This window comes from Danio rerio, chromosome 14 (assembly GCF_052040795.2).
Source record: "Danio rerio strain M-AB ecotype USA chromosome 14, GRCz13ab, whole genome shotgun sequence".
Taxonomy (NCBI): Eukaryota; Metazoa; Chordata; class Actinopteri; order Cypriniformes; family Danionidae; genus Danio; species Danio rerio.
The window spans coordinates 29,297,154-29,310,749 of NC_141034.1; the positions used below are offsets into that span (position 1 = coordinate 29,297,154).

The 13,596-nt window shown below is 36.6% G+C and overlaps 1 protein-coding gene across 3 annotated transcripts in view; it reads right to left on the reverse strand.

Moving 5' to 3' along the window:
* Window positions 1–13,596, reverse strand: part of htr4 (5-hydroxytryptamine receptor 4) — a 179,163-nt gene that overhangs the window by 61,993 nt on the left and 103,574 nt on the right. For 2 of the 3 annotated variants that reach the window (XM_087281511.1, XM_087281512.1), the window contains exon 6: window positions 7,188–7,744. In XM_087281511.1, coding sequence (XP_087137637.1) covers window positions 7,188–7,744 — 557 coding nt within the window. Of the gene's footprint in view, window positions 1–1,686; window positions 1,849–5,243; window positions 7,745–13,596 lie in introns of those variants that run through there. The other variant, XR_015507497.1, reaches the window with a different exon arrangement.

The window sequence follows — 13,596 nt, forward strand, 5'->3', positions numbered from 1 at the left end:
TTGAAAAAATAAATCATTCATTTATTATTGATAGCAGCTTTGCTTTTGCTTTCTTTTCACTGCCAAACACTGACTTAGTAAGTGCCGCATTATAAAAATCCATAATAGCTGATCACTGTGAGTGTCTAAAAACACTTGAATGACTGTGGGCATCACATTTTATCCAGAATTTTTCTGGTAGATTGAAATTCTTGTGACAAAAAAAAAAAACAAAAAATTGCAACTCCACAGCAGGATTAATGTAGTTAATTAAAGTTGAGCTTGTTTTGTATGTTTACAATAATATGTGCTTTTGACAGGCAACACGGTGGTGCAGTGGGTAGAACAATCACCTCACAGCAAGAAAGTTGCTGGTACCAGCCCTTACTGGGTCAGTTGGCGTTTCTGTGTGGAGTTTGCATGTTCTCCCTGTGTTTGCGTGGGTTTCCTCCAGGTGCTCCGGTTTCCCCCACAAGTATAAAGACGCTATATATAATGTGCTATAGGTAAATTGGGTGAGCTAAATTGTCCATAGTGTATGTGTGTGAATGAGTGTGTTTGGGCTTTGGCGCGTTTTGCGCTCACACTACAAACGTACCGTGCCAAAGCCCAAGTGAACCGCGCTCAGGCCCACCTCCTTCAACCGGGCCAGGGCCGGCCAAGTGAACAGCGCACTCACACTTCTCAAACGATCCGGGAAACGGGCCTGGGCACGGTACGGATGGCATAGTGTGAGTAGGCCCTAAGAGTTAGAAATGCAGTTCTTAAAAGCACATTACTGGCTTTAGAAACACTATGGCACTTTTATTTATTTATTTATTTATTTTTGTATACATGCCTGCCGGGTATTTGAAGTTGAGGAGCTATTTGTTTTTATATTCTATTTGTTTTAGATTTATTGTTGCACTAAAGTCCAAAAGTGACAAATTTATGTTATTTATTATTTGATTGTTCAAGCTTGCTCACAGAAGTGCTCTGTTTGTTAATAGAGTTGTTAAATGTTAAAATAAGTTTCCTAAATTTCTTTAGGTATTCTAGAAGTATTGCATTGGGTTTTGGTATCAGTAGATACGCAAAATCAAATGATTCGGACCCGAGGGCAAAAAACCTGATTAAGACATTCCTAAAAAAATGTCCTGATGTAAAAAAAAAAATAGAAAACTAACAATAACTTTACTGTTACCCTGATGAAGGCAAGTGTTTGCCGAAATGCGTAGGCACAGTTTAAAGGAATAGCCATGTCAATAAAGGCTTTTTAATATTTTTCCCACATTTTTCAAATGCCTTGGACAGATTTTTGCTGTTTATTCTGATAAATCCCTTCCCTAAAGAGGACTGACACGTTATTTAAGCTACCTCTGAGCACTTGTTGTTCGATTTTGGATTTCTAACAATAACTTAATTCAATACATTTGTCAAAAGTAAGTACAATGATGATTTCTTACAACAGAAAAATCCTACATTTTGGCACACTAAATAGAGTTAGATTTTTTCACGAACTGCTTAAAATGTTTCCCTTTAATGTGTAAATGCCCCTAAATAATAAAACAAAACTAAACTAGCTACATTTTTTGGTTTATTTTTTATGAGAAAAAAAGTAGTACAAGGGTTTTCATGACATGGGTCGGTATAAGATTCTGATGGTATGATAACCTATAAAAATATCACGCTTTCATGGTTTTACAGTATTGTAATTATTGCTTTAAAATGTTTTCTTTTTTTTTTTTTTTTTTAGAGAAACATTTTTAGAGAAAAGTATTTCGGAGCAGGTAACATGTCAAGCTAAATAATTCAAGTGAATCACTGAATGAATCATTCTGCCTTATTTAGTTTCAAAAACAAAGATTTCTTTACAATTTAAAGTGGCATCTTTGGATATCTTTTCTGCTAGAGATACTGTTGTCCAAAAAAACTTAAAACAAAAAGTAAAAAAAAAAAAAAAAAAACGTATATTTACCGTAGGAATGTTATAGCAGAACAATTTGGCGGTTTTAAATCTTGACTTTTACAAACCGCGGTATACCTTGAAAACAGTTATCATCCCATGCCTAAACACAGATGCTCATTAAATCCAATATTTTGATACAACTAACATTCCCACTTTTTACTAAAGACATAAAATATTTTTTTGTTGACATATTAATGGAGCCAAGAATTGTAATTAACCTAAAACTTGACCTTAAAAACAACAACTAAAAAAAAAAAATATTGAAATTTAAATGAAATCAAACAAACAATAATAAATATCTAATTATAAATGAAAACAGCTGTAACGCAGTGATGCTAATAACTTCTGTGGAGCGCCGCAAGCAATATACTGTAGCCTTATGTAAGGCTTTACATATTACTTGGGGTGAAAAATGCATGTGATCATGCACAGTCTGCCATAAAAAAGATCTTTATCTTTGAGAAATATATTTGAAATGAAAAATGCCCAGTTACTTCCCTCCTGAACAACACATCATATTAATGTCTTTTACGGCATATACGCCCTTCACTCAGCATACAGTACATCTTTCTTCCACGTCGGTATGCATTAATAACAACAGCCACATCCTTGCATTCTAGATTTCCCTTGAGGGCTTTGACCAGCTGGCTTAAATCTTTAATCTTTGCTGTATCAAAAATAACATGCAAAGTTGTGGTTACGGCCTGAGGGACTTTGCCTCTATAGACGATAACAGCAGAGAGCATCTTGTCCTCTGATCTGCACATCTCCTTCATCAGTGATGCCAAAAAGCACCACTATGTAACTAACATTGTAACCACACCACATGTAACTTACACTGTAACCTACAGGAGAGTCTACACTCTCAGAAATAAAGGTACGCAAGCTGTCACTGCGGTGGTACCTTTTCAAAAGGACTAACATTGTCTCTGTGAAAAACTGAAAATGTCAAAGAAAGTGATTTAGAAGAACGCAGTCCATGGAAACTACGATGTTCATTTGTGCATCTTAAAACGGCACATTTATAATTGACATCTATGGCAAGTACAGCATCAAATGTTCAATGGCGGATGGCTGCTACTCACTCAGAGCTGTCTGTACTAAGTACGGCTGCACAATATTGAAAAAACTGACATTGCAATCATTTTTTTTTGTGATAGATATTGCAATATGGGGGTGGCATGGTGGTGGAGTCGGTAGTGCTCTCACCTCACATAAAGACAGTCGCTGGTTCGAGCCTCAGCTGGGTTGGTTGTGATTTCGGTTTGGTGTTTGCATGTTCTCCCCGTGTTCGCGTGGGTTTCCTCCGGGTGCTCCGGTTTCCACCTCGGTCCAAAGACATGCGCTATAGGTAAATTGGGTAAGCTAAATTGTCCATAGTGTATGGGTGTGAATGAGAGTGTATGGGTGTTTCCCAGTGATAAGTTGTAACTGGAAGGGCATCCACTGCATAAAAAACATATGCTGGAAAAGCTGGTATTTGAGTCCGCTGTGGCAACCCCTGATGAATAAAGGGACTTAGCCGAAAAGAAAATGAATGAATTGCAATGTGTATTGAATATTGTGTATTGTGTATTGAATATGTGTATTGAATATTGAATATTGAATATTGCAATGCGAATAGAATTTTACAATATGGCTAATATCTCTACTTGGAAAGAATTCATAGTTTTATATTGATTGTGATGCATTCGCAGGCCTGTGAATCTGTGTAAAATATCATTCATTCATTCATTCATTTTCTTTTTGGCTTAGTGCTTTTATTAATCCACAGCCACAGCGGAATGAACCGCCAACTTATCCAGCACATTTTTACGCAGCGGATGCCCTTCCAGCCACAACCCATCCCTGGGAAACATCCACACACACACACACTCATACACTAAGGACAAATTAGCCCACCGCATGTCTTTGGACTGTGCGGGAAACCAGAGCACCCGGAGGAAACCCATGCGATTGCAGGGAGAACATGCAAACTCCACACAGAAACGCCAACTGAACCGAGGATCAAACCAGCGACCCAGCGACCTTCTTGCTGTGAGGCGACAGCACTACCTACTGCGCCACTGCTTCGCCTGTGTAAAATATAATAGACATATTACAAGAATAAAGATACAAAACAAAATAGATACAAATTAAATAAACAGTGCTTTACGGTTTTCTGGAGAGTCTAACACGTATTGAGGCACAGAAATTAACAGATCAAATATAAAATAACACTAAAACCTTTTATCAAAGTTGTCGTAAAACTCTTTAACAACATCCATTCTTGTCCCAGGACAATTTTAAAAAAAACTTTTGTTATTCACTTCAAATGTTGACTACTATGGTCTTCTTTATGGAAATAATTAAATGTAATTATTCTTTGTTAAAGCTACACATTCCAGAATCTCAAAATTGCAGATTCTGAATGCTGAAACAATACATTGTGCAGCCCTACTAATAAGGGAGAAATCATCACAAATGGGTTGGACTTTGCCCCACTGATGAAATGTACAAAGGGGTGTTGCTAGAAGGGATACAGCTGTGGCCAGAGGAAATAAGAATTATTTACATTATTTATTATATGATCTATTAATTATATTTTATTAGCATCTACCCCTAGTTAGCATCTACCCCTAGCATCTAGTTTGGGATCAAAATCTTGCAGTACACACAAAAAAGCAAAAGCAAAAGAGTTTTAGTGAACCAATAACCTTCTCCAAGACTGTTCTGAGAATAATTTAAAAGCAACACAGATGGGAGCAAAAGCATTAAAGCAGACGTGCAGACTAACTGAGATGACCAAAACACCGTTTTTATGTTCCCATGTGACACATAACTGTAGAAACTCCAATATACAGAGGCCCATGTGCTCTTTTCTGAGTAAATGCTGTTAGGTCAAGGAGTTGAGCAATCTAGAAAGGTCAGATGAAGTAGTACAAAGAAAGAAAATTACACCTGACAGTCAAAGTAAAAGGTGTGCACAGGAAGACATGGACTCATTCTGTGCTGCCTGGTTCTCCGAATGACCACCAGACGTCAAACACAAGTCAATACACCAAGCAAACAATGAAAAGCAGTAGTATATGAAAATAAATCAATCAGGAGGTCTTCTACATTACTGAAAGCGAATACCTTTAATGGTGTTTTTACCCTTCGATTGCTTCTTCCAAACCCAAGTTCGATCACTTCCCCTATGCCCTTGGATTCTACGTTTTGGATCTGAACTACAGTATATCAGCATCATTAATGTGACAACCGATTACACTTGTCACTATGTTAAGACTACACAAAGATCTTTGATTTTGTTTTTAAACTGTCAACAGAATGACACTGGCGTCTGTTTGTGAATGTACTTTTTTTGTAAATTTTAAGCAAGTAGAAATTCCCCATGCGTTATTTTGTTCAACTGTGTTCATATCAGCAGCAAACCATACCAGGGATCAAATGAACCACGCCACACACCGGCTTTCTACTTGGAAAACTTTGTTCACGTCATCCAAACAAACCTGGGTACATGAGCAAAATAATAATGTGAAAGCATTTTAAATCAAAGATGGATAATGAAGCAGGCAATTTTTGTCTTTTGATAAAAATATATATATTTAAAGCTGGATTTCTTGGACCACTGAACTCTGAGACATAAATGTGAGCTTGCCAGCTGATTGAAGATTTAAGTGACTGAAAAGATTGGAGTCCTGGTAAATTAGTTTGTCATTTTTATGAGAAGGCCACATTATGACATTTTAGGTTTTTAGGGACCATCAAAATAAAGTGTTACTGTACATTATAACTCTGTCTTACAAACCCTGTTTTTGTCTTACCCTAAACCAATATAATGATTAAGACTATAATTAATTGTATAAAATTGCAATCTGTAAGGTAGGATTTCATAGGAAACTGCAAGTGCCATTACATTGTATATCTGTAAAACTTTACAACGCTGTAACATTGTTTTTTTCTAGAATCGATAAACTCAGATATTTGAAAATATTTAAAGCTGCTAAAAAGATTTTTCAAACAGATTAAACAAAGTATAAAGCAAAAGAGTCACTGACATAGACAATTAAATTAGGCCCAATCCCAGTTTTATTTGTGTTGGCCCTTGAAACAGAGTGGGTCACCACAATCTCTTGCTTAATAAGAGATCAATGATGGCGACTGCTGTAGTTATTCCAGTTGCATTATTTGAGTATTTATCTTCCGGAAATCACTGAAGGCAACAATATCATGTTATCAAAATAATATAATATGGCAATAAGTGTACTGTGTAACTGTAACTGTAACTGTACTGTGCATTTACACCATGGTCATATTCATATACTGTATGTGAACTAACGAAAACAACATTAACATTAACTAGGCACTGTAAAGAGGTAAATCCCAGCCACTAGCCATTCATGTGTCATTGAGTGTCAGGTGTGAAAGTATGTTGTGGGACTGCTACATAGTTATTGTTATGAATTATGGATAGTACAATGTAGCGTTTTTTTTTTTTAAAGCATGATGGTAAAACACGATCGCCATTATAAATGCATTAAAACATATTCTTGTTTGTTGTAAAATATTTCATTAATGACAAAAAATACTAATTTGTGCATCTTCTGACCTCCATGTGTGGCCATGGTGCCATTGTAGATGGTGTATTGATGTAAACCCTCGGCTTCGAGTGTGATCCTAAAAAAATCTCAGTTTTAAGAGCTATTTAGCGCTTCCCGTTAGCCCTACGCCATCAAGCGAAAGAGAATTAGGACACCCCTACCCCTTCACATGAATGCACAAAACAAGGGGTAGGGGTAAGAGGAAGGGCGAAGAGAGAGAACTGGGATTGGGCCATATAGTATTCCCCTTAAAAAACAAACAAAAAACATCAACAACAACAAAATAATAATCAGCCATCCAAATTGTCAACCATTTCCATTTAAATCTCCCGAGCCTCTGTTTTGGCTACATTTCATCAGAGCTGGCAAACTGTAAGCATTTGTAACATCAAAAATCCCAAACCAACAATGTTTCCAATAACTTATAACAACATCAAAATACTATTTCTCTCAGATGACTTTTTTAGATTTCATTGTGTACATCTGTGCCACAAACTCCATTCAAAATATTCCACAACAAGCTTACAGTTTAAATAACCACTAGAAGTTACAAAGTATACCTTAAGAAAAGTTTGAATCAGTATTCCTTATACTGACCCAAATCCATCTTGATTTCAAATGTAAGCACATCAGCAGAGAGGAAAAGGTAGCAAGAAAGAAAACACTGGTCTACTTACTTCAGTACATGTGTAGATCCATTAATCTGTGTGGCCGTGCAGGTCGTTCCAGGGCCAAGGATGGAGGGTCGGCGGTATCGCTTGTGTCCGCAGCAGAGAATGATAAGGAAGGCACGACGGAAGGACTTGTTGAGGAAGGCGTAGAGGATGGGGTTGAGCATGGAGTTGATGTAGCCCAGCCAGAGGCAGGCGGCCCACAGCTGCTCAGGAACACTGTAGTCTATGAAGGGGTCCACCACGTTTGTGATGAAGAACGGGGCCCAGCATAGGCAGAAGCAGCCCATGATGATGCACAGAGTCTTGGCTGCCTTGGTCTCGGTGCGCATCCGGTGGTTGCGCTGGTGGTCTGCGCTGTCCGCATTCCCCGCTCCTCCAGCGCGCTGCAGCATGCTGATCTGGCGAGCGTGTTCCCGTGCAGTGACGTAGATGCGTTGGTACGCCAGGACCATCAGGACCAGCGGTAAGTAGAAGGCCACTACTGAGCACGTCAACGCGTATGGCTTGTTCACCATGAACACACATACTGTAGAGTTGCCGGAGATCTTCCGCTTGTCTATCTGTCGAGAGAAGGATAATGACACTTTCAACTTACGGAAAATACAAAAAAATGCACAAAACAATGTCTACACTGGATGTGAAACATCATAACATAGGTAGCGCAGATGCTCCTGGCGCACTTCCCTCCTGCAAATTTCAGTTTCAAGTATGCTTCAATTCACCATATATATTTTTTGCAATTTTAATCCAATTTAAGGGGCTACATGATGGCGCAGTGGGTAGCGCTGTCGCTTCACAATAAGGAGGTCACTAGTTTAAGCCCCGGCTGGGTCAGTTGGCATTTCTGTGTTCTCCCAGTGTTTGCATGGGTTTTTGCTGGGTGCTTCGGTGTCCCTCACATTCCAAAGACATGCGCTATACGTGAATTGGGTAAGTTAACTAGTTCGTAGTGTATGTGTGTATGTCCTGGTCCTCCATGTTGGGGGTTAAGCATTGGGATAATGACCCACCTTGTGAAAATTAGATGATATGAAACACCTACATGGTGCTGCTAAAAATCTACTTCAATATAAATGCCATGGAAGTAAGCAAGTAAGTAATCAAATTTTGTGTAAAATATTGACACAAATAAGTGCTGGGTTAATATTTCTCATTTATAGGGGCAAATATAACCCAACATTTGGGATTGTCCATATTAAACCCAATTTTGAGGTGAAATGACCTAGCATTTGACCAAGCATACTGCCTCCAAGTTTCATACTACCCATATTCATACTATATGGAACACACCATTGAAAATTCGCTTTTGCTACTTGTCAGAAGTAGCAAAACATCTTGTTTACAAATTACTTTTGGGAGTTTTTGTCATATTAAGTTGTACAGATTTACTCCACACATTTATTGAGCTCAGTCAATCTGTCAAGTTGAAGTGCAAGTCTGTTTAAAATCAAATATGGATGTGCAGAAAAGTGGAGATTGAATCAAGAGAATAAGACAAACATCATGAGACAAACCATCAAGACATGAAGATATGTCACAGTAAGTGGCAGATTAAGCACACAATGACGTGGTTATTAGTAATGAACGATTGCAAACGAACCAGCCATCTTCTAACTGGATCTTCTAACTGAACCTGTTGAACCAGTTCCCCAAATCGAACTGATTTGCCTGAAGCAGTTCATGTCTCCAGTAAGTGCTTATCTACAAATTACTTTTTAACATCCCTGTCACCCCCTCTGATTCGAAATAAACCAATTTCCTGAGTTATTCAGTTACTAGAACAGTACAATGAGATCAGATTTGAAAACTGGCAAACTAATATTACAGCACATGCAAGATTCAGCAAGTAGTGAACCAAACACAAACAGTACATGACAGCCTGTTGTGACTAACACAGCAGCACAGTATAGTCTATTTGGTAAAACATAAGTTTATTTTATGACAGAAAATCATAATGACATTAAAATAGTAAGTGAATCATGCTTCATTTGGATTGCAAAACCTAATCATAAGAAGCTTTTCAGATCATGTTTTAACTGACTGAAATTATGATTGCTGACTACTGTATTTTGATATGTTGAGTGCTAACATGGGAGAATTGTCATTACGTCATCTGCTTTTTTGAACTGTTTTATTGTAAAAAACTGTTCAAAACATCTGGTCTGCGGAAAAGATAAAAACTTCCCATAACTAATGGCTATAATAATACTTCATACTTTACTAACAATCAAAAGAGAGAAAAGGCAACAAAAACATCCACATAAACATAAACAACAGCAGAAAACAAATGAGAGGAACTGAAAGACTTAAATACATGTGGAGATGATGACTAAATGGGAGACAGGTGACACTGATGAGTAAAACTAATGAACTTATTATTGCAGGAAAATAAGAAAGAGAGAAACTAGGTCAAACTAAACTCAATGACATAATTTGCTGTATATAACTATGACAAGGTGAGGATTATTAATAATCTCTAAAGCATAGGTCTCAAACTCAATTCCTAGGGGGCCACAGTTCTGCAGAGTTTATCTCCAACCACCTCCAACTCACTTCTGCTTAAATTCATTCATTTTCTTTTCAGCTTAGTCCCTTAATTATTCAGAGGTCGCCACAGCAAAATGAACCTTATCCAGCATATTTTTTACGTAGCAGATGCCCTTCCGTTCTCTTGAAATCGAGAAACAGCCCTTGATTAGTTGGATCAGCTGTGTTTGATTAGGGTTGGAGCAAAACTGTGCAAAGCTGCGGCCATCCAGGAATTGAGTTTGAGACCTGTGCTCAAAAGCTCTGCTTCAGAACTGTATGTTTACTTTAAGTTATAGGTTCACACATCTATAGGTTTCATGATTGTTTCCCAAGATACCCACAATTTTCTTCTTTTAGCCTTTAATTTTAGTTTCCTCAAGCCATATGCAATATGTGTAAAACACTTTTAGATTGGCTTAAAATGTAATTTGTACAATCAATCGCTGTCACAGTTTAAAACAATTAATTGCACAATGCTGTTTGTTGACCTAAAGTTTTCCATTGACTCAACATGTTATTCCTGATTGAGCCAATGTTAATAAACAGATGCCACAATTCATAAAACTGAATTCAGATGACAGCCACCAGATCACACTACGTCACTTCTCAGACCTTCCAAGGCCAGACATGCACCAATTCAACATGTTCACTTGATGAAAACAAGTGCCGGTCAGTGTCAACAGACCATCAAAACCCAAGAAATGTGTCTGTGGCTGTTGGTTGGCATCTCTCTGTGCAGCGTGAATTGGCCTTAAATGTGTGTAACTTTCTTTAGTAGGTTTCTAGCACTCAGCAGCTTCTCCCTCTGTGACTGTCCATTAATATTCTACACCACGTGTCCTTGGCTTCAGGGAACAGTCATTTGAGGAGACCTTTTAAGAGCAGAGGTTGCTACTTACAACATCTCATCTGGTCAAACACAAGCACCTCTAGTTGTAGAAAAGAACTCAACTGGAGGTCACGAGCCAGTAAATATCTTGCTTCCAAAACACACTACCTAAAGACTCTTGCCCCTTCATATTAATAAAACATGCTTGACATTCAAACACTGTAACGTGCCATACAGTCTCAAGTATATTACGTTTCTAACTGCTAAATTAATTATACTTATCGAGGATAAAATACACCCTCTGATGCAAGAAATCCAATGCAGTCTCAAAAAATCATGGAAAGTGACTGACAGCTGTCTCTTGAAGTGGATGGGAAATGATGGGAAAGGTTGGGGCAAATGCCTTCAACAGAGATCGTCAGTTCTAATTTCACATAACCATTTGTTTGTTTATTTAATTGTTGCAACAAAAAGCAAACTGTAATGAAATGTTTCAATTAAACAAATCAGATTAAGTAAAAATGTTAAAATATAAATACTGTTACTTGACAGATAAAAGACAATGCACTGGGCTCCATTGTGGTATACATGAGATTGTTTGTTTTTACAGTAAGATGTCAAATGTGTATATATATATATATATATATATATATATATATATATATATATATATATATATATATATATATATATATATATATTTATTTATATATATATATATATATATATATATATATATATATATATATATATATATATATATATATATATATATATATATTATTTATGTATATATATTATTAATTATTAATATGATTACACATGATGACGCAGTGGCGCATTCAGTGCTGTCACCTCACAGCAAGAAGGTCGCTGGTTCGAGCCTTGGCTGGGTCAGTTGGCGTTTCTGTGTGGAGTTTGCATGTTCTCCCTGTGTTCACGTGGGTTTCCTCCAGGTGCTCTGGTTTCCCCCACAGTCCAAAGACATGGGTTACAGGTGAATTGGGTAGGCTAAATTGTCCGTAGTGTATGAGTGTGAATGAGTATGTATGGTTGTTTCCTAGAGATGGGTTGCGGCTGGAAGGAATCCGCTGTGTAAAAACGTGCTGGATAAGTTGGCGGTTCATTCCACTGTGGCGACCCCGGATTAATAAAAGCACTAAGCCAAAAAGAAACATCTCTTTTTTCAAAATATTAATAAATTAGGAAATTACCATGGCAACTTTAATATAATACCTTTGGCCACGTATAAAAGTATCAAACAATTCTGTTTTCAGAATTGATATAGAGGGTTTTCGATTACCCGTATGCGCATATATACATATGTATGTATATATATATATATATATATATATATATATATATATATATATATATATATATATATATATATATATATATATGTGTGTGTGTGTGTGATACTCTATACTGAAATTAAAGCTGAATTTAAACAAACAAATAAAGTTAAAAATTACTACATTTAATTTGTTTGTTTTAATTCAGACCATATAAATTGTTTGAAACCACTTAACTTAAAAACATTTAGTAAATCCAATGAATAATTGTTTTCAGTGTATTCTGATGTGAACAACTGAATGGGTTGTATTGATATTGTACTACTGAATAGGCATGGGCTGTTATAAGTTTCTGATGGTACGATAACCTTGAATAAAAATATCAGGGTTTAACAGTTTCACAGTATTATTTACTGCTGTAAAGTATTTATTTGTAAATGTCTTTGTAACAAGTTTTCATTTAACAAAAAATATTACATTTTGGGAAACATTCATAATATTTTGGAACAGTAAACATGTCAGGCTACATAATTAAAATAAATCATTGACTTCTGCCATCTTCATTAGCTTTAAAAACAACTTTGCAAGCAGGAACGGGAACAATATTTTGATAAATTTAATTTAACATGTGCTAAAAGATGCGTATGAGCAGTATTACTTAAGATATTAGCAATTAAGTTACTTGACCTGAAATGATAAGAACAAACATGAGTGTTCCCAAGATTCTTGGCCTGGAAATTCTATTTCAGTTTAGCCAACCACAAACACCTATTGTTCCTCAGACAGCTCTCTCTTCTGCTTGACTTGATTGGATTTTTGGCAGTCTGTAGTACTCTAAATGTTTTTTGCAGGTCCAACCAATTACCACAGCCCGAAAGATGACAATGATTGGTCATTTTCAACAGCAGTGATCAGCAAAAACATGCAAGATTTGTTCTGTTTATTGGCATTATTTATGTTTTGTGCTTCCAATATGTCAACTCATGAAAACTTTCTATTAAGAATTTGTTTGCTGTATTTTATTTATTTTTTGGGGTCAGAAACAAATCACAAACTGATTTGTTTTTTTCCTCTAAAAATCAACAAACTGTTTCACATTTTATGAAACCATGCTCCAATTAGAAATGTTACTATATTTAAATGCGTTGAACTGCAATTAGTGGCATACATCAAAAACACGGCGCTTAACCCCACAATTAACATGAACAACAGCTAAGATTAAATGGCTAGACGCTGTAAGTGAAAAGAGCTTGATGACAGTAATTAGAACTGATATTTAATGTTTTTAGTTTGTATATGATATAAGGCTGTGAGAGCATTACCATAAATACATACAGATATATATTGTTTACAAACACACTAGTATTGATTCGATCTACAGTATGTGTGGAAGCATTACGATGAGAACCATTAATCATTCTTTATCTGCTCCTCACAAAACCGTGAGCTGTCCAAGCCTTAAACTCGGCAGCAAAACGATCAGTACATTTTTCTTTTATAAACTGCAAACAAATTTCAGATCAGAGTTAGACTGTTTTTTTTTCCAATTAAGCTGGACTTTGGCCTGAGCTATCATTGATATTCAATATCCAACTGCTAATTAGTTCCTTTGAGAAGTGCTTTTGGCAGAACGGGAAGCTTGACTCACTTAACATCTGTAAAAATGTGAAGTATAGGTAGCCATTAATGTAATGCTCGAGGAGCAACGCACGATACGCCACACGGCAGAATGCCAGATATGTTTCATTGTACAGAATGC